The following is a 25,226-nucleotide window of genomic DNA, read 5'->3' on the forward strand; positions in this document are numbered from 1 at the left end:
AGGGAAGGTTAATTAGGGAAGGTTAATTATGTGAGTGACAGTTCACTAAACACAGCTTGTGGGGTATGTTTCAAATGGATATGACAGATGGACAGGAGAGAAAGCAGCCTAAAGCCGAACCAGTAGGTCCTGGATGACATCAGAGGGCCTTTAACTACACAGCCCTGTCACAGCCCCAATCCCCTAGATACAGATGTAAGCAATATGGCAGAAATTCCACTAGCCTATTAGACGTGGAGGTGGAGCTGCTATAATATCGCTTAAACCTATCACATCCTCTCAGATCTCCACTAGTGTCTAGGGGGTAAGGGCTAAAGGGGTTGTTTCTGGACAGGGCCACAGTCTCATTATTCCCAAATCTTCTCTTTTTTAATCTTTACATTGACATCTATGTTTTTCTCCCTAATCCCCATCACACTGGTGCTTGAGACTTTGTATAGTTGATCAGGGCTCACCAATCCTGTTCCTGGAGAGCCACCGTCCTGTAGGTTTTCACTCCTACTCTAATCTAGCACACCTGATTCTATTAATTAGCTGGTTAATAAGCTGAGTCAGGTTAGTTACAACTGGGGTTGGAGAGAAAACCTACAGGTGGGTAGCTCTCCAGAAACAGGGTTGTAAAGCCCTGCAGTAGAGGCATGGGGAGTTGGGGTAGGGGATGTTTCCAAGGTGACGAGTGAGCGAGCCTCAACACTCACCAGCTCCTTCTTCTTCATGCATTCCATGAGGATGATGAAGAGGTGCTGGGCCTGGGTCCGGCTGTACGTGAAGGTCTTCTGGATGGTCACCAGCAACTGGTCTCTCAGAGACTCATTTATGATCCTGGTAAAAATGAGCGAAAAGGAGAAAGAGGAGAGGGAAAGAGGGAGGAAGAGCAGAAGGGAGAAAGGAGAGATGATGAATTGTGGCCGAAAAGGGTAAAAGAGACCTGGACGAGAAACTTACATTTAAGTTGAAGTATTAAAGGCACACCTCAGGATTTTGGCAATGATGCCTTCTATCTACTTACCCAGAGTCAGATGAACTCGTGGATACCTTTTTTATGTTTCTGTGTCCAGTATGAAGGACGTTATAGGTAGTTGCGCTAACTACAGCCATTGCGCTAACGCTAGTTAGCATTGGCTCGCAACACTATCTCTAACTTCCTTCATACTGGACACAGACATAAAATTGGTATCCACGAGTTCATAAAGGGCCTCATTGCCTTAATTATCCATTTAACGTTTATCCTAATTATTAGGACTGTATTTGGGACACACTACTTTGGCACCTTAATGCACCCGCAATACTGTAGCAAATCTGTGTATGTGATATGTGACACGAACCCTCCCTCCTCAGAGTACTTGTGTCCAAATGCCAGGATGTCCGAAGCGCGCCCGCTCCCATCACACACCACCACGGGCACAGGTGGCGTGTCCCTTAGGTACTCTAACACGATGGAGATCACATTAGGACCCCCCTCCACTATCAGAGCCACCACTGGCACTCCCTGACCAATACCTACAGAGAGAGAAAGGGAGGAAGGGGGGAGGGAGCAAAAGAGAAAGAGAGAGAGATAGTGGTGGAAGAAGGAAGGAAAACCAGACAGGAAAGAAATCAGAAAACAGAGAAAAAAAAGGTGCAAACGAAAAGCACTCATTAAATCCCACAGGAGTACCCTGACAGACAGCCACAAGGGAGGTGTGACTGACAAAATTTAAATGGGGGCCGTGTTGCGTGCCACAATTCAACAAGTGCCCCGACATCTCACCTCTCAACTAAAATAGAAATGCTGCTTAAAGATGAATTTGTGCCACAAGTCTGGCAGCAGCATTCAGAGAGAGTTTCCTATTTCTATGGATATTTCTGAGCATCTAGCGGAAGCACGGAGCCGCGCTTGAGCCGCATAGATGCCCTGGAGCGAGTACACTCCTGCTGCACAGAGGGACGGCCTCAAACTGGCTAATCAGAAGCTATTAAAGGGATATTTCGGGATTTTGGCAATGAAGTCCTAACTAGTGTTAGCGCAAAGACAGTCTCCTGAGCTAAGCTAGTTAGCTTTGGCCCGAGAAACTACCTCTACCTTCCTTCATTCTGGACGCAGAGACATACAAATAGTATCCGGAAGTTCATCTGACTCCGGGGAAGTAGATAAAGGGTTTCATTACCAAAATCCTGAACTATCCCTTTAAGACTCATTAGAGGTAATTAACAGGTGGGTTCTGGAGCTTACACAGGCTGGGAGAACGGGCTTGGAAAGAGAAAGGATGCACATAAGCCCTACAGTACCAAACCCCCACAAGGACGCCCAGTTCTCTCTGAACTTCTCGCTCTCTCTCTCTTTCTGTCACACTCTCTGTCTCTCATTTAGCTGCCACCAGTCAGTTTTTTTCACTCAAATTCAAAAGCCATGTCCCTGCTGGATCCTCCCTCCCATCCTTGCCTGCATAATTTCACTGTGGATAGGTGGGCCACTGACTCAGGGCCCGTTCACACGTGCCATCATTGTGTCTTGCTCGCTACAGGCAAAGTTACATAAAGAGGGAGCTATTTTAGGGCCTAGCATACTTTAAAGGTAAGAACATCACCACACTGTACATCAGGCGCAGGAGAACAAGTAGGCTTGTCTATTCATAATGGTTTTAATTCTTCTCTTACTCTTTACCTCTTCAGGTGTCATGAGCAAGCGATGATGGCTACTGCGGTTTGAGGGACACCACTCGCACCTGAAGGGATTAGGCTCCAATTGACAAGACACCAGATGAGGAAGGGAGAGCGCAGCTGGGTCATTGCTAATTGGCTAGAGAGAGAGAGAGCGAGCGAGAGAGCGGTGCCTGCATACACCACAACACACCACACCACTCAAACTCTGGATGAATGAGCAGGTACAGACTGCACTGTCTTACAGTATGTCTCCTACTAAAGCTAGTTGATATGTCTGAGGGTTAGAGCAAGGTGTTGGCAACAAGGTGCTGGGTGGTGGGTTTCCATTCCCACTTGGGCCACATACAGAATATTTGTTTAAGTGTCAATGCTAGCAGTTCTGCAAGTGGCTTTGAATAAAAGCGGTCTGATAAATGACCATGCTATATTGTTATTATATGAATATCTATGGTCTCTCGGGTAGAGTAGGGACATCAGTATTCTTTCTTAACTTACATCACAGAGCCATTTAGAAACAGATGGACAGTTATCTTTGTGCTCTTTGTTTGGGTAGGATAGAAGAGCTGTGAAAAGAGCTCTCCAAAATGGAAAATATTGAAAAATGTCTAAAAAAGATAACTAATCTCTCATAGTTGTGTGGGGAGGAGATTACTCTGGAGTCTATGAAGTAGAACGTTAGGCTTTGCGAGACAAGTCATTTGTTTTGTCAGCACACACTGTGTCAGTACCTCCTCTGATAACGTTTCCACAACAGCTAAAAGTCATGTTGCTGAAATGAAATCAGGGCATTTACAAACCCAAATGTCAAACAGATTCTTTAACATTACCATTACCCCATCACTAACATGTTCACTACCATCCCGTTTATATAAGAGACATACATTTTGAGTTTTCTGTGTTAGATTAGTGGAGGCTAGGAGCTCGTAACTGGAGCGGTTCAATCCCTTTCTCTCTTTGAATGCTCTCGCTCCATCTCTGTTTCTATCTCCGCTGGCAGCTCCACACACCCAACCACCCCTCTGTATCTACTTTCTTCCTCCCCCCCCTCTCTTTCTCTCTACCTCTCCCTCTTTGACGTCCATGGCCCCTGCTCAAAAATATTAAGAGAAAGAAAGAGAGCGACAGCACGGAAGAGGGGAGGAGGAGAGAAAAAGGGCGTTAGAGCGAGCCTCACCATCCTCCAACATCTATCTTTAGCCCAGTAGGGAGGGGTTGTGAGGGGAACACATGTGACACGCTTAAAAGGACCTCATTATGGTTCCATTGACTCACCCAGAGAAACATTAGCATGGCTGGAGGAGGTTTCTCTATGTGGGTCGTTTTCACACGTCTCGTCCTACCCTCATCATCCCGACTGCACTTGCTAGCACCTATTTCTTCAGAGAGGACTGGCAAATTGGAGCCATGCATGTATTAAGATGTGAAATGTAGAGAAGAGAAGGTAAGAGATGGACGCAAAGGTCCGGGTTCTACAGAGCTGCTGCTCCATTTCGGTTACTTATGTCTCCGTCACGCTTTGACTGGTCTGTTCTTCTGTTCTCTTCTGGATAGAATCCATCCAATTCTATTTTAGCTGTGCTGCGTCGTGGAAGGATTTGTGACCCAAAACGAGTCATGCTCACTAAGACCAAGAGAATTAAGTTAGATTGTGGGAATTTACCTTTTCAGAGGGATAGCATGGAAAGAAAGGTGTGAGTGTGAAATGGAAGAGATTTGAACCCATGCCAGCACAGGTATGACTGTATGCTGGAAGTGGTGGCACTAACCGCTGGACCACCGGATTGTGGGATATTGTTTACTGCAGGGGTAGGCCTACTCAACCACTATTTGAGTAGGTCTGGTCATACAAATGTGCTAGGTGGGAAAGGTTGGATTTTGTCAAACCCCCAAATTGAATCAAATGTATTTTACCGTACAGTAATGGCAAAAAGTTTTGATAATGACACAAATATACATTTTCACAAAGTCTGCTGCCTCATTATGTATGATGGCAATTTGCATACACTCCAGAATGTTATGAAGAGTGATCAGATGAATTGCAATGAATTGCAAATGCCATGCAAATGAACTGAATCCCCCCAAAACATTTCCACTGCATTTCAGCCCTGCCACAAAAGGACCAGCTGACAGATCACTCTGTCATGCTGATTGAGTTCGAATAACAGACTGGAAACTTCAAAAGGAGGGTGGTGCTTGGAATCATTGTTCTTCCTCTGTCAACCATGGTTACCTGCAAGGAAACATGTGCCATCATCATTGCTTTGCACAAAAAGGGCTTCACAGGCAAGGATATTGCTGCCAGTAAGATTGCACTTAAATCAACCATTTATCGGATCATCAAGAACTTCAAGGAGAGCAGTTTGAATGTTGTGAAGAAGGCTTCAGGGCGCCAAAGAAAGTCCAGCAAGCGCCAGGACCGTATCCTAAAGTTGATTCAACTGCGGGATCGGGTCCCCACCAATACAGAGCTTGCTCAGGAATGTCAGCAGCCAGGTGTGAGTGTATCTGCATGCACAGTGAGGTAAAGACTTTTGGAGGATGGCTTGGTGTCAAGAAGGGCAGCAAAGAAGCCACTTCTCTCCAGGAAAAACATCAGGGACAGACTGATATTCTGCAAAAGGTACAGGGATTGGACTGCTGAAGACAGGGGTAAAGTCATTTTCTCAGATTATTTGGGGCATCCGGAAAAAAGCTTTTCCGAAGTAGACAAGGTGAGTGCTACCATCAGTCCTGTGCCATGCCAACAGTAAAGCATCAATGAACAATGATTTTTGACAGCATGATGGAGCACCTTGACATAAGGCAAAGTGATAACTAAGTGGCTTTGGGAACAAAACATCAATATTTTGGGTCCATGGCCAGGAAACTCCCCAGACCGTAATCCCATTGAGAACTTGTGCTCAACCCTCAAGAGGTGGGTGGACAAACAAAACCCCACAAATTCTGACAAACTCCAAGCATTGATTATGCAAGAATGGGCTGCCATCAGTCAGGATGTGGCCTAGAAGTTAATTGACAGCATGCCAGGGTGGATTGCAGAGGTCTTGAAAAAGAAGGTTCAACACTGCAAATATTGACTCTATAAAAGCCCCTATACAAAAAACAACAACTTTATTTTTTTAATTTTTTTAAGTCAGGACCCACGGTCTTTATTGAACCTGTTCTGGGTCCGGATCCTGACAGAGTCCCGTCTGTTTACTATGTCTGTTCTACTGGGAAATGTCACCTGTAAACCCCTGGTTTTGGTCAGAAAACATGGTGACAGAGACACTCCTGATTCCGTGGATCACCTGTCCCTGGTATGATTCCCTTTCCCTGGCTTCCCTGCTGATTTCCCTGGCAGTCTCAGAGATGACAATACTGACAGTGAGCCATCTCTCTCTCTTCACACCGTTAGCCATCTGCTTATAGCCACACCTCAGTCACCGCTTCAACAGGCACTGCACTTCCACCATGACAGATGAAAGGTGATGGGTATTTCACTCACCTCTTCCTAACCCCGTGGTCTCAAATACAATTATCTACCTGGCCAGTGTGTATGTTTTTACTCCAGCCCAGCATTAGCATACCACATTCAACTAATCAAGGAAGGTGTCTATTGAAGATCATGATTGGTTGATTAGTTGAATTGGTTGTGTTAGTGCTGGGTTAGAGCATACCTGCATATCCAGGCCCTCCGGGAATTGAGTTTGAGTCCACTGTCCTAACCACTCCAATCATCTCTTCATCTACGGCCACTCTCTTCTAAAAACTCATTATCTGTACTGTGGATCCCAGGTGAGGTTAGGGCTTCATAGCATCTGATTAGAATCCAATTTCAGTAGGGGCCATTTCTCATCCTTTACATATTACTGTGAATAAAAACGGTGTGACTTTGAGGAACAGATCCCCCCCCCCTACACACACCTTAGAGCTGATGCGGGAGTAAGTGAAGGATACATGAAGAGAAAATTCACACAGCATGACAAATGTCTCTCCTCTCTCCATCTTCTTGTATATTCTCATCCTCCTATTCAGAAGAGTACTCTCAAAGGAATCACCTCGCCTCGCTTTCCACTTCCTCTTTCATTCCCTTTCTCTCTCTGAGACTAGTGCATGATTGCAAACAACAGAGAACTGTGGCCATCACCAGAGACTGGAGAGTTGTGCTTCCATCTGCAGTCTCACTCTATTATCTGGCTGGTTATGTGGAGAGACGGGAGTCAGGCGGGAGTCTGGTGTGAACAGAGAAAGCACACTGTTCTTCAAGGCTTCCTGTAGTCGCCTGGCCTTGGACAAATAGGAACAAGGCTATGTGAGGATGAGTTGTTTAAAGGGGGACAATGGGAGATGACAAGCGCATAAATAAGAGATGATGAGTGGACTAGAGGACAGGGGGGTGGATGACAATGGCTAGATGATCTAGCGGCTATTCCTATGGTCATACGAATCAAATCAAATACATTTGTATTGGTTGCGTACAAATATGTTGCTGATGTTAACACAGCAGTGAAATGCTTATATTTCTAAAGCCACATACAATACAAAACCTAACAATACAAAACAATACACACAAATCCCCAAAATGTATATAATTGTGTGTATAGACAGTTGGGACAGCATATGAATAGAAATGGTGAGTACAGCAGATGTTATATATAGTTATATGAGCCTTGACTAGAATACAGTATATACATATGAAATGGACAAAACAGTGTGTAAACATTATTAAGTGACAGAGTACCGGGTGGTAGCTGGCTAGTAACAGTGACTAAGGTTCAGGGCAGGGTACTGGGCGGAGGCTGGCTAGTGGTGAGTGTTTAATCTGATGTTGTGGAGATAGAAGCTGGTCCTTGATGATATTTTTGGCCTTCCTGTGACACTGGGTGCTGTAGATGTCCTGGAGGGCAGGCAGTGTGCCACCGGTGATGCGTTGGGCTGATCGCATCACCCTCTGGAGAGCCCTACCGTTGTGGACGGTGCAATTTCCATACCAGGCGGTGATACAGTCCGGCAGGATGCTCTCAATGGTGCATCTATAGAAGGGTCTTATGGGACAAGCCAAATTTCTTCAGCCTTCTTCACCACACTGTCTGTGTGAATGGAGGAAGCTGGTCAGGGATATTTGCATCTCTTGCTGCTGCCAGACAGTGTCAGGAGGAGAGAAGCATGTACCGTATCTAATCTGGAATGTGAATGTACTGGCCACAGCCACTAAAAACAGCACTTCACCCAAAGCCCTGTCTCTAACCATTTATTCTGTTTACCCTCAGCTTGAGCTGAGCTGTCCCTTTGATATTCATTCACAATAGCACACGAGGCAACAGCCTCATGTAATATGCAGTGGGAGGGAGTATTCACTGAAAAATAAGCACTGTTTTAGTTTGCTACAGGAGAGACGTGAGGAGAATGTTTTAGTCATTAGATCTACTAAGAGCCAATTTCTTCCTTGACTTATCTCCATTGGTCCCAGGCCTCCTACAGTGAAAAACCTGAAATTCCCCACTTTCATTAATCTGCATGCTCTGCCCTCATACTATATTTAGCCTCACATTGAAGTGTTTTACCATTTTTATTTTCAGGACAACCAGGGCTACTAGTAGAAATACTTTGACATGAACAGTTCTATCGACACATGTTAATAAATAAACAATGTATGAATAAGTATGCTACAGAAGAGTAGAGAAATTGTTTGCTTGGTGTGAAATGAACATCCAACTAGTCAGTGACAAATGTGTGGTGTGTTGAGTTCGTGACAGCAACTATGTGAGCTTATTACAATATTATAAACACGTCCTGGGATTTCCTATGATCTTCTATGTAGAAGAATCTCTTACTTTCTAATAACTATTGTGTGGCTTGTGAGCCTCATAGAATGTACGTGTCCGTGAGAGTCTCGGCTTTTCATAGATGGTTCATAATAATAGGTTGTAGCTCAAACCGTTCTGACTTTACAGACTTTTTTGTTGTTTTTGTGAGAATAACTGTTTTTGGGATCCTCCCTGGTCTCACAAACACCGCTGTAGCTCAGCCCCTGTTAATCACACAGCCTAATGGTTGCAGAAGAAATGTATAAATCCAATCCAAGAATCAAACAGTCTGTATCTCAAACACACAACGCTTAAAAGAGGTTAGTTGTTCAAAACGCGTCGGCATTGCGGTGGGATGCTTGGGTCTGCATGCAAGTGAAACACAATGTAAAGAATTACTAATATCCATGACAATGTTAATCGATATAACTCATCTGAAATAACGTTCCTTCACCAAGTTTACTACAGTGTGGTACAAGAAATCTTACACTCTTACGTTTTCACGAGCAGAATTATGACAGGTATTGTGTAACACACTGCCATTGAGATTAGTAAGGGAGAGATCGAAATTTACAGAATAGTTACCCAGAGGACAATTGTGGAGGGTCATGCTTTTTACATTTCAGTCAGGGGGAGCGTTTAGTATTTATTTATTTTTTGTCCAGGGGATGGTCATGCAATTTGTTATCAATTAAATGTCATATTGCTCAGGGCTTGAGAATTAGTTGCTTATTATGGTATCTCATGTGTTCCCGATGATGTCCCTCCTCCCTGAGTCTCTGCTGGGAACGCAATATCAAGTGCGCCTTGTGTGGTCTCAATAAAATGACCCATAGCCTATACTTTAGGCCGTAGGCCTAGCCTATTCGAAGAGCATGCTCAGAGAAAAACAGGGAAAGTTATATTTCCAATAGTTTTTGTGCTACTGGGATGGTGTATGTATAAAAAAAACTAAGCTATACTGCATTACACACTGCAATGGACACGACCTTCCCTGCTCTTGCTGATGTAAAACCTTTTGTGCTGCCTAATAAATGACTGTGCCGTGTACGGTGGCACTTCAGAAGGCGAGTCAATTTGTAAAAAAAAATATATGAAGTCATATCTGTGCGTGTGGAACTAAGCCTACTGATGTCCTGTTCAGTTTGAGAATGAGAGCATGAAGATGAAATAATATTTTTGAGTGTGGACTGTATTACTGTTCTGTACTGTATTATACTGTGTCATATGGACTAGAATTACAAATCTCGTTCAAACCATGAAGCTGGGAGAGAATGCAATGCTGGTGCAGGACATGTGGCCTACAAAGTTACAATTATAGGCTAGCGAATCAGATTTTAATTTTGACCTATTTTAGGGCCTATTTTACAATTGTATAATTAGTAGGCTGACGCATATACACTGAGTATACAAAACATTAAGGCCACCTGCTCTTTCCATGACATAGACTGACCAGGTGCATCCAGGTTTAAAGCTATGATCCCTTATTGATGTCACTTGTTAAATCCACTTCAATCAGTGTAGATCAAGAGGAGGAAACAGGTTTTTAAGCCTTGTGTCAATTGAGACATGGATTGTGTGTATGCGCTATTCAGAGGGTGAATGTGCCAGACAAAAGATTGAAGTGCCTTTGAATGGGGTATGGTAGTAGGTGCCAGGCGCATCGGTTTGTGTCAAGAACTGAAACCCTGCTGGGTTTTTCACGCTCAACAGGTCACTGCGGTCACTGTGGGGACGACGTCGTCTATGCAATTATTGATGAAGCCGATGACTGAGGTGGTATAATCCTCAATTCCATTGGATGAATCCCGGAACATATTCCCGTCTGTGCTAGCAAAACAGTCCTGTAGCGTAGCATCTGTGTCATCTAACCACTTTCGTATTTTCGCTAGTCACTGGTACATCCTGCTTTACATTTTGGTTGTAAGCAGGAATCAGGAGGATAAAATTATGTTCAGATTTGCCATTGATGGAGGGGGAGAGCTCGGGGGTAGATCATTGAAATCTATCTCTGTGTTCCTTTCATTCCGATATGTGGCTATTCAAACTAAAATGATGTTTTACTCTTAAAAGAGTATCCTCTTTTGTCTGAGAAACCTTGTGGTGTGACATATCCCAGGGGACCCTGCTGAGAGAGAAATGTATGTGTTTGTTTCTTGACTGTGGACAGGTAATCAAATAAAGGAATGGTGCGCCGTCTAAAGCCTTGGGTGGTATTCATTAAGCACAAAATGAAAGCCAACAATCTGAAATGGGGACGTACTATGGGAGCTTGTCCAATAAGAAACACTCATTATGTTTCATTAATTGTGCCCTAATAATAGGAGCCTGGTACTGTCAAAGAGCAGTAAACCAACAGTGTGACTCAATGCTCTGGCTGTCGGCTTTTCCAACTTAATGAATTAAGTGCATGCAGGCTTCGAACGAGCGTCGTAAAGCCCGAAATCAAGGTCTATTTTGGGAATGGTCTGTTTGGATGCTGTTAATTCATGGATGGTTGGGAATGGTTTGTGGATAGTATACTGCTTGGTTTTGGGATGGTGAGTTGGTTGGGGATGGTTTGTATGTTAGGATGCTGTTAATTACGCTATGAATGTCCAGTTGAGATGCTGTTTTGACGAATGGGCGTCCCTTTGCCTCCCCAGCCCCTTTTATATGAGCCCAGGCATAGGATGACAAAGGGAAGCCCATAAGTCACATGACGGGATGGACAAAGGCTGCAAGTCTCTACCTGCTTCCTGTTGACTTCACAGTCGCCATTGGTGGGTGCCATCTCAGCCTCTGGGCTAGAGTCATGGCCTTTTCTGTTTGACAGGATAAAAACCAGAGCAGTGACTGCCATACACTGAGTGTACAAAACATTCAGTGTTGTTTACTCTATAACCTGTAAATTCATATGCCTTTGCGACCGTGAAGTATACAGTCGTGGCCAAAAGTTTTGAGAATGACACAAATATTAATTTCACAAAGTTTGCTGCCTCAGTTTGTATGATGGCAATTTGCATATACTCCAGAATGTTATGAAGAGTCATCAGATTAATTGAAATGAATTGCAAAGTCCCTCTTTGCCATGCAAATTAACTGAATCCCCAAAAAACATTTCCACTGCATTTCAGCCCTACCACAAAAGGACCTGCTGACATCATGTCAGTGATTCTCTCATTAACACAGGTGTGAGTGTTGACGAGGACAAGGCTGGAGATCACTCTGTCATGCTGATTGAGTTCGAAAAACAGACCGGAAACTTCAAAAGGAGGGTGGTGCTTGGAATCATTGTTCTTCCTCTGTCAACCATGGTTACCTGCAAGGAAACATGTGCCATCATCATTTCTTAGCACAAAAAGGGCTTCACAGGCAAGAATATTGCTGCCAGTATGATTTCACCTAAGTCAACCATTTATTGGATCATCAAGAACTGCAAGGAGAGCGGTTCAATTGTTGTGAAGAAGGCTTCAGGGTGCCCAAGAAAGTACAGCAAGCGCCAGGACCATCTCCTAAAGTTGATTCAGCAGCGGGATAAGGGGCACCACCAGTACAGAGCTTAACTTCGTTGGGACTGGAGGGCAGTATTGAGTAGCTTGGATGAATAAGATGCCCAGAGTAAACTGCCTGCTACTCAGGCCCAAAAGCTAGAATATGCATACAATTTGTATATTTGGATAGAAAACACCCTGAAGTTTATAAAACTGTTTGAATGATGTCTGTGAGTATAACAGAACTGATATGGCAGGCAAAAACCTGAGAAGAAATCCACCAGGAAGTAGGTAATCTGAGGTTTGTAGGTTTTCAAGTCTTTGCCTATCCAATATACAGTGTCTATGGGGTCATATTGCACTTCCTAAGGCTTCCACTAGATGTTAGCAGTCTTTAGAACCTTGTTTCAGGCTTCTACTGTGAAGGGGGAGCGAATAAGAGCTGTTTGACTAAGAGGTCTGGCAGAATGCCATGAGCTAAATCACACACGCGGCCGTGAGAGCGAGACAAAGGAATTGTCCTGTTGGAATATTATTGAAGATTTATGATAAAAACATCCTAAAGATTGATTCTATACATCGTTTGACATGTTTCTACGAACTGTAATGTAACTTTTTTGACTTTTCGTTTGAACTAAGTGCTCGCGCATTGTGCATTTGAATTACTGTACTAAACGCGCAAACAAAAAGGAGGTATTTGGACATAAATTATGGACTTTATCGAACAAAACAAACATTTATTGTGGACCTGGGATTCCTGGGACTGTATTCCGATGAAGATCATCAAAGGTAAGTGAATATTAATAACGCTATTTCTTTTTTTTTTGTGACACATCTCCTTGGTTGGAAAATGGCTGTATGTTTTTCTGTGGTTAGGAGCTGACCTAACATAATTGCATGGTGTGCTTTTACCGTAAAATATTTTTTGAAATCTGACACAGCGGTTGCATTAAGGAGAAGTTTATCTTTAATTGTGTGTTTAACACTTGTATCTTTTATCAATGTTTTTGATGAGTATTTCTGTAATTTGATGTGGCTCTCTGCACTTTCACCGGATGTTTTTTTGAGACAATGCATTTCTGAACATAACACACCTATTTCAAATGAGGTTTTTGGACATAAAGATGAACTTTATCGAACAAAACACACATTTATTGTCTAACATGGAGTCCTGGGAGTGCCATCCGGTGAAGATCATCAAAGGTTAGTGATTAATTTTAACGTTATTTCTGTCTTTTGTGTCACCTCTCCTTCTTTGAAAAATGGCTGTATGTTTTTCTGTGGCTAGGCGCTGACCTAACATAATCGCAAGGTGTGCTTTCGCCGTAAAGCCTTTTTGAAATCAGATGCTGGATTAACCTCTCTAGGGTATGTGGGACGCTAGCGTCCCATCTGGCCAACATCCAGTGAGATTGCAGAGCGCCAAATTCAAATACAGAAATACTCATTATAAAAATTCAGAAAACAAAACATATTTTACATAGGTTTAAAGATGAACTTCTTGTGAATCCACGTGTCAGATTTTAAAAATGCTTTACGGCGAAAGCATACCTTACGATTATTTGAGAAGATAATCCAGTTGACAAATTATTACAAACAGTAACCAGCCAAGCAGAAGAGTTACAAAACTCAGAAATAGAGATAAAATTAATCCCTTAGCTTTGATGATCTTCATATGGTTGCACTCAGAAGACCTTCATTTATTCAATAAATGTTCCTTTTGTTCGATAAAGTCTCTTTATATCCAAAAACCTCTTTTTGTTCACGTGTTTTCTTCAGTAATCCACCGGCTCAAATGCAGTCAAAACAGGCAGACAAAAATCCTAATTGTATCCGTAAAGTTCATAGAAGCATGTCAAAAGATGTTCATATTCAATCCTCAGGTTGTTTTTAGCCTAAATGATCTATAATATTTCAACCGGACAATAACGTCGTCAATATAAAAGGTAAACAAGAAATGCACACTCTCAGGATTGCACATGAAAAAGCTCTGTGACACATCAGGGTCCACTCATTCAGACTGGTCTTACTCCCTAATTTATAAGAATACAAGCCTGAAACAATTTCTAAAGACTGTTGACATCTAGTGGAAGGCATAGGAACTGCAAATTGAGTCCTAAGTCAATGGATACTGTAATGGCATTGAATAGAAAACTACAAAACCAACAAAATAAAATACTTCCTGAATGGATTTCTCTCAGGTTTTCACCTGCCAAATCAGGTCTGTTATACTCACAGACAATATTTTAACAGTTTGGAAACCTTAAGAGTGTTTTCTATCCAACTCTACCAGTTATATGCATATCATATCGTCTGGGCCCGAGTAGCAGGCCATTTAATTTGGGCATGCTTTTCATCCAAAATTCCAAATGCTGCCCCCTACCCTAGAGAAGTTAACCAGAAGTGTATCTTTAAAATGGTGTATAATACTTGTATCTTTGAGGAATTCTAAGTATGAGATTTCTGTTGTTTTGAATTTGGTGTCCTGCAATTTCACTGGCTGTTGGCGAGGTGGGACTCTAGAGTCCCACATATCCCAGAGAAGTTTTAATCAGGAAAGGCAGCAGGTAGGTGTGAGTGCATCTGCACGCACAGTGAGGCGAAGACTTTTGGAGGATGGCCTGGTGTCAAAAAAGGGCAGCAAAGAAGCCACTTCTCTCCAGGAAAAACATCAGGGACAGACTGATATTCTGCAAAAGGTACAGGGATTGGACTGCTGAGGACTGGGGTAAAGTAATTTTCTTTGATGAATCCCCTTTCCGATTGCTTGGGGCATCCGGAAAAAAGCTTGGCCGGAGAAGACAAAGTGAGTGCTACCATCAGTCCTGTGTCATGCCAACAGTAAAATATCCTGAGACCATTCATGTGTGGGGTTGCTTCTCAGCCAAGGGAGTGGGCTCACTCACAATTTTGCCTAAGAACACAGCCATGAATAAAGAATGGTACCAACACATCCTCCGAGAGCAACTTCTCCCATCCATCCAGGAATAGTTTGGTGACGAACAATGCTTTTTCCGGCATGATGGAGCACCTTGCCATAAGGCAAAGTGATAACTAAGTGGCTTTGGGAACAAAACATCAATATTTTGGGTCCATGGCCAGGAAACTCCCCAGACCTTAATCCCATTGAGAGCTTGTGGTCAATACTCAAGAGGCGGGTGGACAAACAAAACCCCACAAATTCTGACAAACTCCAAGCATTGATTATGCAAGAATGGGCTGCCATCAGTCAGGATGTGGCCCAGAAGTTAATTGACAGCATGCCAGAGCGGATTGCAGAGGTCTTGAAAAAGAAGGGTCAACACTGCAAATGTTGACTCTTTGCATCAACTTCATGTAATTGTCAATAGAATCCTTTGACACTTATGAAATGCTTGTAATTATACTTCAGTATTCCATAGTAACATCTGACAATAATATCTAAAGACACTGAAGCAGCAAACGTAATATTTGTGTCATTCTCAAAACTTTTGGCCACGACTGTAGGCCTAAAGGCCGAGACAATAAGAAGACACAGTGGCAGAAAACATTTATCCATAGCTTTGTCCAGTGAAGTCCACAAAGCATATTGCATGTCCAGTAACAGACAGTTAGTTCCATGACCTACAGCATAGTCAAGGAAGTTACTGTTTCCAACATTAAACACCACTAAACAACTTTTGATTCAGAACCACAGAGAGTTACCACAAGTTACAAAGAAAACAGGAGCTGCCTCCACTATTCCAGCAACATTTCAACATCATCAAATCACCTCTGCTTAGTCTAGAGACAGTGACCACTAAAAGATACCAAAAACCATTTAGTCCAATCAACGTAGGCTAAATATGATGTGGCGGTCCATGGTTCTGATTTCTGTGTGTGTGTGTGTGTGCGCAGAAAAACATGTGCAAGCAGAAAAACATGTTGACTTACCCTACTTGAAGAGAAACGCCAATGCCATCCTCCTCTCTTTCATGTTTTTGAAACAGTCTATCACTCTGTCTTATGGTACACACATTTTTTGATGCCCTAGGCTACCTGACTAAAATGCTTCCCCGTTAACCTAAATTCCAGTCATGGGCAACGTTAAGCTAGTTAACATCAGCCTACTACATCTGGCTACATATTGAACTTCCATCCTCTCAGTGCAGGGGCACAACAATGTATGAATTAATGGTTGGATCATAACCGCTGTTATACTGTAATCATTGGCCAGTATGGAGAATTTAGTAAAACCACAAGTCGAAATCCTTATCTCCACCCATGTATAATTTAGGAAAGGGACAATTTTAGCTCGCTGGCTAGCTAGCCACCGGAGGACACAACGAGATACAACAGTTCAAGTTTTTCTGTCAATGACTTATGCTCTCAATGGGATTTGCTAGGAGTGACGCCAAATCCATCGCTGGCTTCCCTTGACACTTCTTTTTTGGTGCACCAGCTCGCTCAGTTTAGCTCAACACTGATTATTTATTATTTATTGTTTTGTGAAGGGGGGCAGATGCTCGCTGGCTTCCTTGCCTAAAATGCTATGGACCAGACAGCATCAGATAGATAGATGGCCTACACGTATAGAGACAGAGGTGTGCTGTTTCGCTTGCTCGGATGCTTTCTCCTGTGAGATACATTCAGTCTCTTACCAATTGAAGGAAAATTATGAAACACAGAGAGACAAAAGATAAATGATTGTATTTTTTACAATTTTTTATGTATTGATACATTTTTTGGGGAAGCCTGGCTTCCTGTGGCATCCATGACTACACACCACTGCTGCTTTTGCTGCCTTGGTCAACTCTTCAAAGTAGATAAGGCATACTTTCACGAACTCTCTATCCCTCTCTCTCGTAGTTGTATTGTGTACATTCCTCTCTCATGCGGTCTATGCTGTCTTTGTGTATATAACCAAACATAGCAGGCGTAAAAGTGTATCCATCTCGGTCCGAGACAGAAAAAATATGCACAATGGGTTATGGTCACTGTAATTAATTACCAAGTTCCTGCGCTGAACTAGGTTGAACATTCGTTTAATGAAAACTACAACTCCCTTCAACCAAGCATCCCACATCGTTCTTGACTTGATTTCTCTCGTCAATTATTTGATTTCTCTCTAGAGAAGTAGCCTGTTTGGCTCACAAAAAAAACAATACTATTTGGAATTCAAGTAATTGAACCGATGTTGGACAATTAGTTATTTAATAACCAAACTCCCCCAGCACTACACAAGAATGAAGCGATACACAAGAATGAAGCTATACACAAGAATGAAGCTATACACAGGGAGTACCCGTACCAGATCAATGTACAGGGGTACGAGGTATATGAGGTAGATATGTACATAAAGATAGGAGAAAAGTCTGGTCTACAGTCCGTCTAGCAGCATGTCTGTAAACAATTGTCGCTGCGACATCATGAACATTCTATTGTCGTCCGACATCAAACTTGTTGTTGTCGTTTTGAAAAATATAAACATAAAACGACAGCCTTTGCATGACATCAGCCGGTGCTCCAAATAGCATACCTTCTCTATTTTTACACCAATAAACTTATCCGTTTAAAAATGTATTCAGTAAATGTCAACCTAGCAAGCCAGGCAAATAAAGGCAGTTTTCTAAAAACAATGTTTTTGTTCGTTGTTAGCTAGTTTGTGACAGTCGCAGACACTAGCTTTTTTCTTGTCTGTGCGACAAGGAAACTGACAGTCGTAGCGACGGTCTACAGACATTCAACTGTGGTATAAGTTAAATGATGTTTTGAGCAGTGACACTCTAATTGTCAAAGTCATGTTGTTAGTCCAAGCAGTGGTGGAAAAAGTACCCAGTTGTCATACTTGAGTAAAATTAAAGATACCTTAATACAAAATTACTCAAGTAGAAGTGAAAGTCACACAGAAAAATACTACTTGAATAAAAGTCTTAAAATATTGGGTTTTAAATATACTTAACTATCAAAAGTAAATGTAATTGTTAAAAATGTAATTGTTAAATGTAATTGTTAAGTCATTTCAAATTCCTTATATTAAACAAACCAGGCGGCACGATTTTCTTGTTTTTTTTAAATTACGGATAGCCAGGGGCACACTCCAACACTCAGACATCATTTACAAATGAAGCATTTGTGTCCCTGAAAACAGGGATTTGTTGATAAAACCAGCCGACAGGTGCAATCAATCATAGCAGGAATTTGGTTAAAAATAACTGATGAAAAATACAGTTTTCAGAAGCAGGTTCATTTCTGGATTTGCTCCATTTCAAATGATTGAGAAGTCTATTTTAAGAGTGGTGGCAACGAGGTGTGTGCATTTTATATTTATGCAAATAAATGTGGTGCTCAGGCTCCATAAAACATTGGAAATTCAAGTAGAAGAATGTGATGTGACAAGGGCCTCACATAGACAAGCTCACAATCCTTCTTCAGAAATAATGCCGTTGTGGAGGATACACTAACAAATAGACATATTAGGGCTGAGAATTACCATGGATGTTATTATTTGATATTATCACAATACTGAGGTGCCAATACGATATATATTGCAATTCTTTAAGTATCACGATTCCATACGAATTGCGATTCGATACTGCAATTTTATTGCGATGATGTTCCAAACATATTACTTACCATATGTCTGCTGCAGAGGAATAAGAGAGAGCCATCAGTCATGGAAATAAAAGTGCTGAAAACATATTGGCTCACCATTTTCTTTTTCTTAAAGACGGCGAACAAGAGAAGGAAAGATTATTTCGTTTTTTTGCGCAGGTACAGCCGACTAGCTCAAAAATAATATTGAGAGATATTGTTAAAAATAATGTCCCGATAGGTAACTTTATCCATCACTGAGAGATCATTTGAAAAAGTTAATTGTACTCTCAACACCAGCAGTGGCTGTGTTGTGTACATGCACGTACATACAAGCTCTGAATCAGTGAAACACATGGCAGAACTATTTTGACTGTTTGCTGAGGTTTTCTAGCTCTCTCAAACACACACATACACACACACACACACACACACACACACACACACACACACACACACACACACACACACACACACACACACACACATGCACACACACTAGAAGAAGTGGAAAGGGAGGATTACTGGCTTCAGTTGAGGCGATGATGACCTGTGTCAGGTGATTAAATACTTGGTTGTGGATAAGAAATCTCCAAGATAGAGAGCACCAGTTTCAAAGCTTTTTGCAGAGAATTACATCAGGCTAAATCTGACAGAATACCATCATGAATATGAATGTTGACCAGGTTGTCTACATGAACGAGCCTGTCATTGGGTCGTAGTAGAGTACCAACATCCAGCAGATTTAACAGATGCAGTGTAAATTACTTAGGGAATATTAAAATAACTTAAAATACTTGCACAATATTTAATTAAAACACTCTCCCATAGGTGAATACAGTAACGTTGGGAGGTCATCATTTATACAGTGTGCACTGTGCAGGTATCTTTTTTTGGCTCTTGCTGTGATTGACAGGGGCCGACTCCACTCACGTGTGTTGATTTTCTGCAAGGAGATGTGTTTCTCGAGCTGTCTACGCAGTCTGACCTCTGCACCGTACTTCCCTGTTGTCCCATTATCAGCCAGGATGAAATGGGAGTGCAGGCTGTTGAGCACAGTCAGCTTGCTCAGCGGGTTGGACATGGTCTGATACGGTCGGACCACCTGTTGGACCACGACAAAGTATTCATCATCAACACGTTCCGCTTACTCAGCATGTTTAGAAAATAAACTGTCAAAGACAATATGTAGTCTCTGGTCAACTGCTTGAGACCGAAACACCCATACACACAGAAATACAGTAGAAGGCACAAACACACATGCACACGCACACACAGTCTTGTACAGCTAACCTTGTGGGGACACTCAATTCAGTCCATTTCAAAATCCTAATTTCCCTAACCCTTAACCCTAACCTTAACCCTAACCCTGATCCTAGCTCCTAACCCTAACCACTAATGTAATTCTAACCTTAACCCTAAACCCCCTAGAAATAGCACGTCCACACACACACACACACACACACACACACACACACACACACACACACACACACACACACACACACACACACACACACACACACACACACACACACACACACACACACACACACACACACACAGTATGGGCACACATGTATGAATGCACTCACACATGCACACACGCTTGCAAGCACTCACACACACACACACAGTAACTTACGTCTTTTCCCACCAGGTCCTCCTGGTTCTCCACAATGCCCCAGGGGGCAATGCCGATAGTGCAGATCTTCCCCCGGGATTTAGAGGCATGGTCCTTCAGCGCATCACCCACATGCCGGATCACCCCTGAGTGTATGTTTTTAATATGTGACAGAGAGAGGGGGGGAGAGAGAGAGTGTATATGTGTGTGACATGAGAGAGATAATAGATTGTACATGTGAGTGAGAGTTTTATGTGTATGTGTTTTAGACAGAGAGATTAAGAAAGAGGCATTCTGTCATTATTGATACATAGACTGATTTTAAATAAATGACACACCCACTACTAAAAGATAAAGTCAGACATTAACACAGCACCCAGAGCGACAGACAGGTACTGTATATATCAGCCCCCCCCCTTCTCTCAAACTCTCTTCCCCTCTATCTCCCCCCAGTCACGCCTGGAGGGTCACCGTGCATCACCCAGGTAGGTGCCGGATGAGGTGAGTTTCCCCCTACTATGTATGTAAAAGGCTATGGGTCCCTCAGTTGGTAGAAAAGTGCTATATAAATCCAATCAATTATTATTATCTCATTTCAACCTTCTGCCTGACACTCACTATTCACTTCTTTCTGTGCCCTGTGTCCTCTCCGTACATTTGTCACCCTCCTGTCTTTTTCTTTCCTTCTCTGTTTCTATTCTATTTCTTCAGTTTCTCACCATCTGTCTTCCCCCATTCTTTCTCTTCCAATCTCTGCGCCTCTCTCTCATTTCTGTCACACCTGTCTCTCTTCTCTTTCTGTTGATAACCTTTCCCATATTTATTTTATTTTACCTTTATTTAACTAGGCAAGTCAGTTAAGAACAAATTCGTATTTTCAATGTCGGCCTAGGAACAGTGGGTTAACTGCCTGTTCAGGGGCAGAACGACAGATTTGTACCTTGTCAGCTCGGGGGTTTGAACTTGCAGCTCGGGGGTTTGAACCCTATGAGGTGACCACCCGCCAGCGAGATTACACCCAAATGTAATGTTGCAGCTACAGTTAAGATTAGGGTAAGCATTAGGGTTAAGCTGAGTTTAAAATAAACGATTAACACAAAACAAGAGCAGCGACAAACAGAAGCATAGGGTTAATGGGTAACAACGACACAGCACGTGGTTGATATTAGCCCGCTAAGTGGGCCTGGTTTATTCCTCAACCCACCCAGCCCACCTGTGTTGACCCCGCCAGTGAAGATCCAGGCTCCTGTTGTCATGGCAGCCTTGATGAGGCCCTTGCCAAAGACCTGTTTGAGTTTGGGCTGCAGCTCAAAGTTCTGCAGGCCCCCATGCACTGAGATGAGCAGCTTGGGAAGGTCCAGCTGCCACTCCTTAGTCATAAGGTGCAGCAGGAGTTCTGGTTTGGTGTCATAGGACACACGCACATACTGCAAATGAACACACAAATGAAATACATTTGTATGTTTGATGTTAATGTATGTCTTCTCACTTTTTTTGTCTTGAATTTTTTTCCCATCACATTGCATTTTCTTGTACGTAAGACAAATATTTGTGAAACAGAAAATAAAGAAATGCCTGATATAATATAATCAACAACCAATAGGTATCGTTTTGTTGGTATTGAATCAATGTAAAATATAGATTAAAATGAGAGAGCACAATAAAGCTGTTCAAAACATTTGAGTACATACATTTAATAAGCTCATTGGAATCTGATTATTTTAACTCTCATCAAGATATCTGTCTGCAGTCATGTAGATAGGGCCTATCTTTCTACAGATAATGCTAATGTGAGTATGTCCTTATTTATCTATTAATCCTATGTCTATGTAAAGCAATGTTATATCATTCAATCCCATGTATAAAGCGGTCACCATGGCTTTGTTAGAGTGGCCCCCTCCCTGGAACTCGATGGTTCCGAAGGCGTCGGTGGGGCTGAGCTGGGTGTGTTTGCTGATAGACCATTTCTCCGATAGGCTGTCATTCTTAACCAGACGCTCCGCCTTATCATTCTGACTGGAGGAGATGCCGGGGGGCAGGCCAACGTGCTGACCAATCAGACGGCCGCAGAAGCACCTGAGGAGGGAACAGGTGGACAGGTAGTCAGAGCAGGGGCTGGCTTCCTCTTCCTCACTCTCCTCCTCTTCATCTTCCTTCCCAGCCTCCTCGTCTTCCTCCTCACTCTCCTCATTAAACTCAAGAGGTGAAGTGAAACAAAGAGCATTGCCGATCGAAATGTCATGAATAGAGCTGACATGATTCCCGTATTCTACATATCAGACATTCAGGTTTGTTCTACATAATACATTTCTCTCTGAACGTGTTGCATCCTTCTGAACAGACCCCAGATGTGCACTAGAGCTGGGGAGGAGGTAGTGACATGTGGGTAAAGTTCCCTTTCATCTACTGTGAGAGAACAGATTTCAAAGGCTGTCCACACAAACCCCATGCAGCTGACTCTCTCTCCTTCCTACAAATCTGTTCAACCATGTAATGTAGCCATTAGACATAGGTCAATGGTCATATGCACAGGACATAAATGGAGTTGAAATGTGACAAGTCCAGACAGGAGCCCCTGAAAGCAGACAACTAGAAACTTTATTCTGAGATGATGTAAGCGCCGGCCTGAGATAAAAATAAAAACATTTCTATCCACCTGCACGCCGTCGACTAGTTTTTTACAGATGTAAAATTAACAATTTGATCCTGGAGCACCAACATTTTTCCTAAAGAGCTTACAAACAGTAGCTTCTAGTGTGATGTGTGGGTTGTGCTCGAGTCAGGCAGTTTCCTCTCCATCTGTCACCTGGAGCGATAGCAGTAGTCTACATTTCCATAATACCATTTGACAGCGATAGAGAGGGGAAGGGGAAGGGGGATGGGAAACATCATTTTTTTCTGTGCTACATTCTGCAAATTGCAAGCTTTATTTCAGTGTGATGTAACTCCCTAGAAATAGTGATTTTAGTGATTCACAACATTTTATTCTATGTTTATTATGTTTGTTCTGAATGCCCACTTAGGCAGAACATATGGCAGAGTCATTGAAACAAACATTTAATTACATCCTTTAGAGATACACCTCTCCTTCATTCAACTGACATTATCACATACACTTAGAAGAAAATGTGCTATTTAGAACCTAAAAGGGTTCTTTAATAACTGTTCCCAAAGCAGAACCTTTGAATAACTCTTTGTAACGGTCTTGAGATGACAGAAGCTGGGAGACAGGAAGCAAGTACAGGGTGAGGATTTAATACAAAATAGACATGAAAAAAAGAAAAAGAAAAGCAGATGCTGCCATCATCTACACTGTATTTCTGACAAATTTGATATTATTTTAATGGATTTATTTTTGTTTTTCTTTCAAAAACAAGAACATTTCTAAGTGACCCCAAACTTTTGAATGGTAGTATATATATATATATATATATATATATATATATATATATATATATATATATATATATGACTCCAGCCTAAGTGTATGTAAACTTCTGACTTCAACTGTGTGTATATATATATGTATGTATGTATATGTATGTATATATATATATATATATATATATATATATATATATATATATATATGTATGTATGTATATATATATATATATATATATATATATATATATATATATATATATATATATATATATATATATATATATATATATATATATATATATATATATATATATATACAGTTGAAGTCAGAAGTTTACATACACTTAGGTTGGAGTCATTAAAACTCGTTTTTCAACCACTCCACAAATTTCTTGTTAAAGAATTATAGTTTTGGCAAGTCGGTTAGGACATCTACTTTGTGCAGGACACAAGTAATTTTTCCAACAAATGTTTACAGACAGATTATTTCACTTATAATTCACTGTATTACAATTCCAGTGGGTCAGAAGTTTACAAACACTAAGTTGACTGTGCCTTTAAAACAGCTTGTGAAATTCCAGAAAATGATGTCATGGCTTTAGAAGCTTCTGATAGGCTAATTGACATCATTTGAGCCAATTGGAGGTGTACCTGTACCTGTGCTTGACATCATGGGAAAATCAAAAGAAATCAGCCCAAAAAATGTGTAGACCTCCACAAGTCTGGTTCATCCTTGGGAGCAATTTCCAAACAGCTTAAGGTACCACGTTCATCTGTACCAACAATAGTATGCAAGTATAAACACCATGGAACCACAGGTTAGCCGTCATACCACTCAGGAAGGAGACACCATCCCAACCGTGAAGCACGGGGGTGGCAGCATCATGTTGTAGGAGGGACTGGTGCACTTCACAAAATAGATGGCATGGAAAATGCCACACGAATTATGTGGATATATTCATACAACATCTCAAGACATCAGTCAGGAAGTTAAAGCTTGGTCGCAATTGGGTCTTCCAAATGGACAATGACCCCAAGCATACTTCCAAAGTTGTGGCAAAATGGCTTAAGGACAACAAAGTCAAGGTATTGGAGTGGCAATCACAAAGCCCCGACCTCAATCCTATAGAACATTTGTGGGCAGAACTGAAAAAGTGTGTGCGAGCAAGGAGGCCTACAAACCTGACTCAGTTACACCAACTTTGTCGGTAGGAATGGGCCAAAATTCACCCAACTTATTGTGGGAAGCTTTTGGACTCAAGGACATTCAGATACTTGTCCCGAAGCCACTCCTGCACTGTCTTGGTCATGTGCTTAGGGTTGTTTTTCTGTTGGAAGGGGAACCTTCGCCCCAGTCTGAGGTCCTGAGCTCTCTGGAGCAGGTTTTCATCAAGTATCTCTCTGTACTTTGCTCTGTTCATCTTTCCCTTGATCCTGACTAGTATCCCAGTCCCTGCCTCTGAAGAACATCCCTACAGCATGAGGCTGCCTCCTTCATGCTTCACCATAGGGATGGTGCCAGGTTTAGTCCAGAAGTGACGTTTGGCATTCAGGCCAAATAGTTTCATCTTGGTTTCATCAGACCAGACAATCTTGTTTCTCATGGTCTGAGAGTCTTTAGGTGCCTTTTGAAAAACTCCAAGCAGGCTGTCATGTGCCTTTTACTGAGGAGTGACGTCTGTCTGGCCACCATACCATAAAGGCCTGATCGGTGGACTGCTGTAGAGATGGTTGTCCCTCTGGAAGATTCTCCCATGT

At 42.1% G+C, this 25,226-nt stretch overlaps 1 protein-coding gene across 1 annotated transcript in view; it reads right to left on the reverse strand.

Moving 5' to 3' along the window:
- Nucleotides 1–25,226, reverse strand: part of LOC112264110 (transient receptor potential cation channel subfamily M member 3) — a 139,149-nt gene that overhangs the window by 71,928 nt on the left and 41,995 nt on the right. Inside the window, exons 4-9 of the mRNA XM_042331099.1 lie at nt 21,956–22,157; nt 21,295–21,508; nt 20,103–20,227; nt 19,391–19,562; nt 1,326–1,500; nt 699–822 (exon numbers count right to left, since the gene is read on the reverse strand). Of these exons, the coding sequence (XP_042187033.1) occupies nt 699–822; nt 1,326–1,500; nt 19,391–19,562; nt 20,103–20,227; nt 21,295–21,508; nt 21,956–22,157 (1,012 nt within the window). The remainder of the gene's footprint in view (nt 1–698; nt 823–1,325; nt 1,501–19,390; nt 19,563–20,102; nt 20,228–21,294; nt 21,509–21,955; nt 22,158–25,226) is intronic.

The sequence above is a fragment of the Oncorhynchus tshawytscha genome, linkage group LG12, assembly GCF_018296145.1.
Source record: "Oncorhynchus tshawytscha isolate Ot180627B linkage group LG12, Otsh_v2.0, whole genome shotgun sequence".
Classification (NCBI taxonomy): domain Eukaryota; kingdom Metazoa; phylum Chordata; class Actinopteri; order Salmoniformes; family Salmonidae; genus Oncorhynchus; species Oncorhynchus tshawytscha.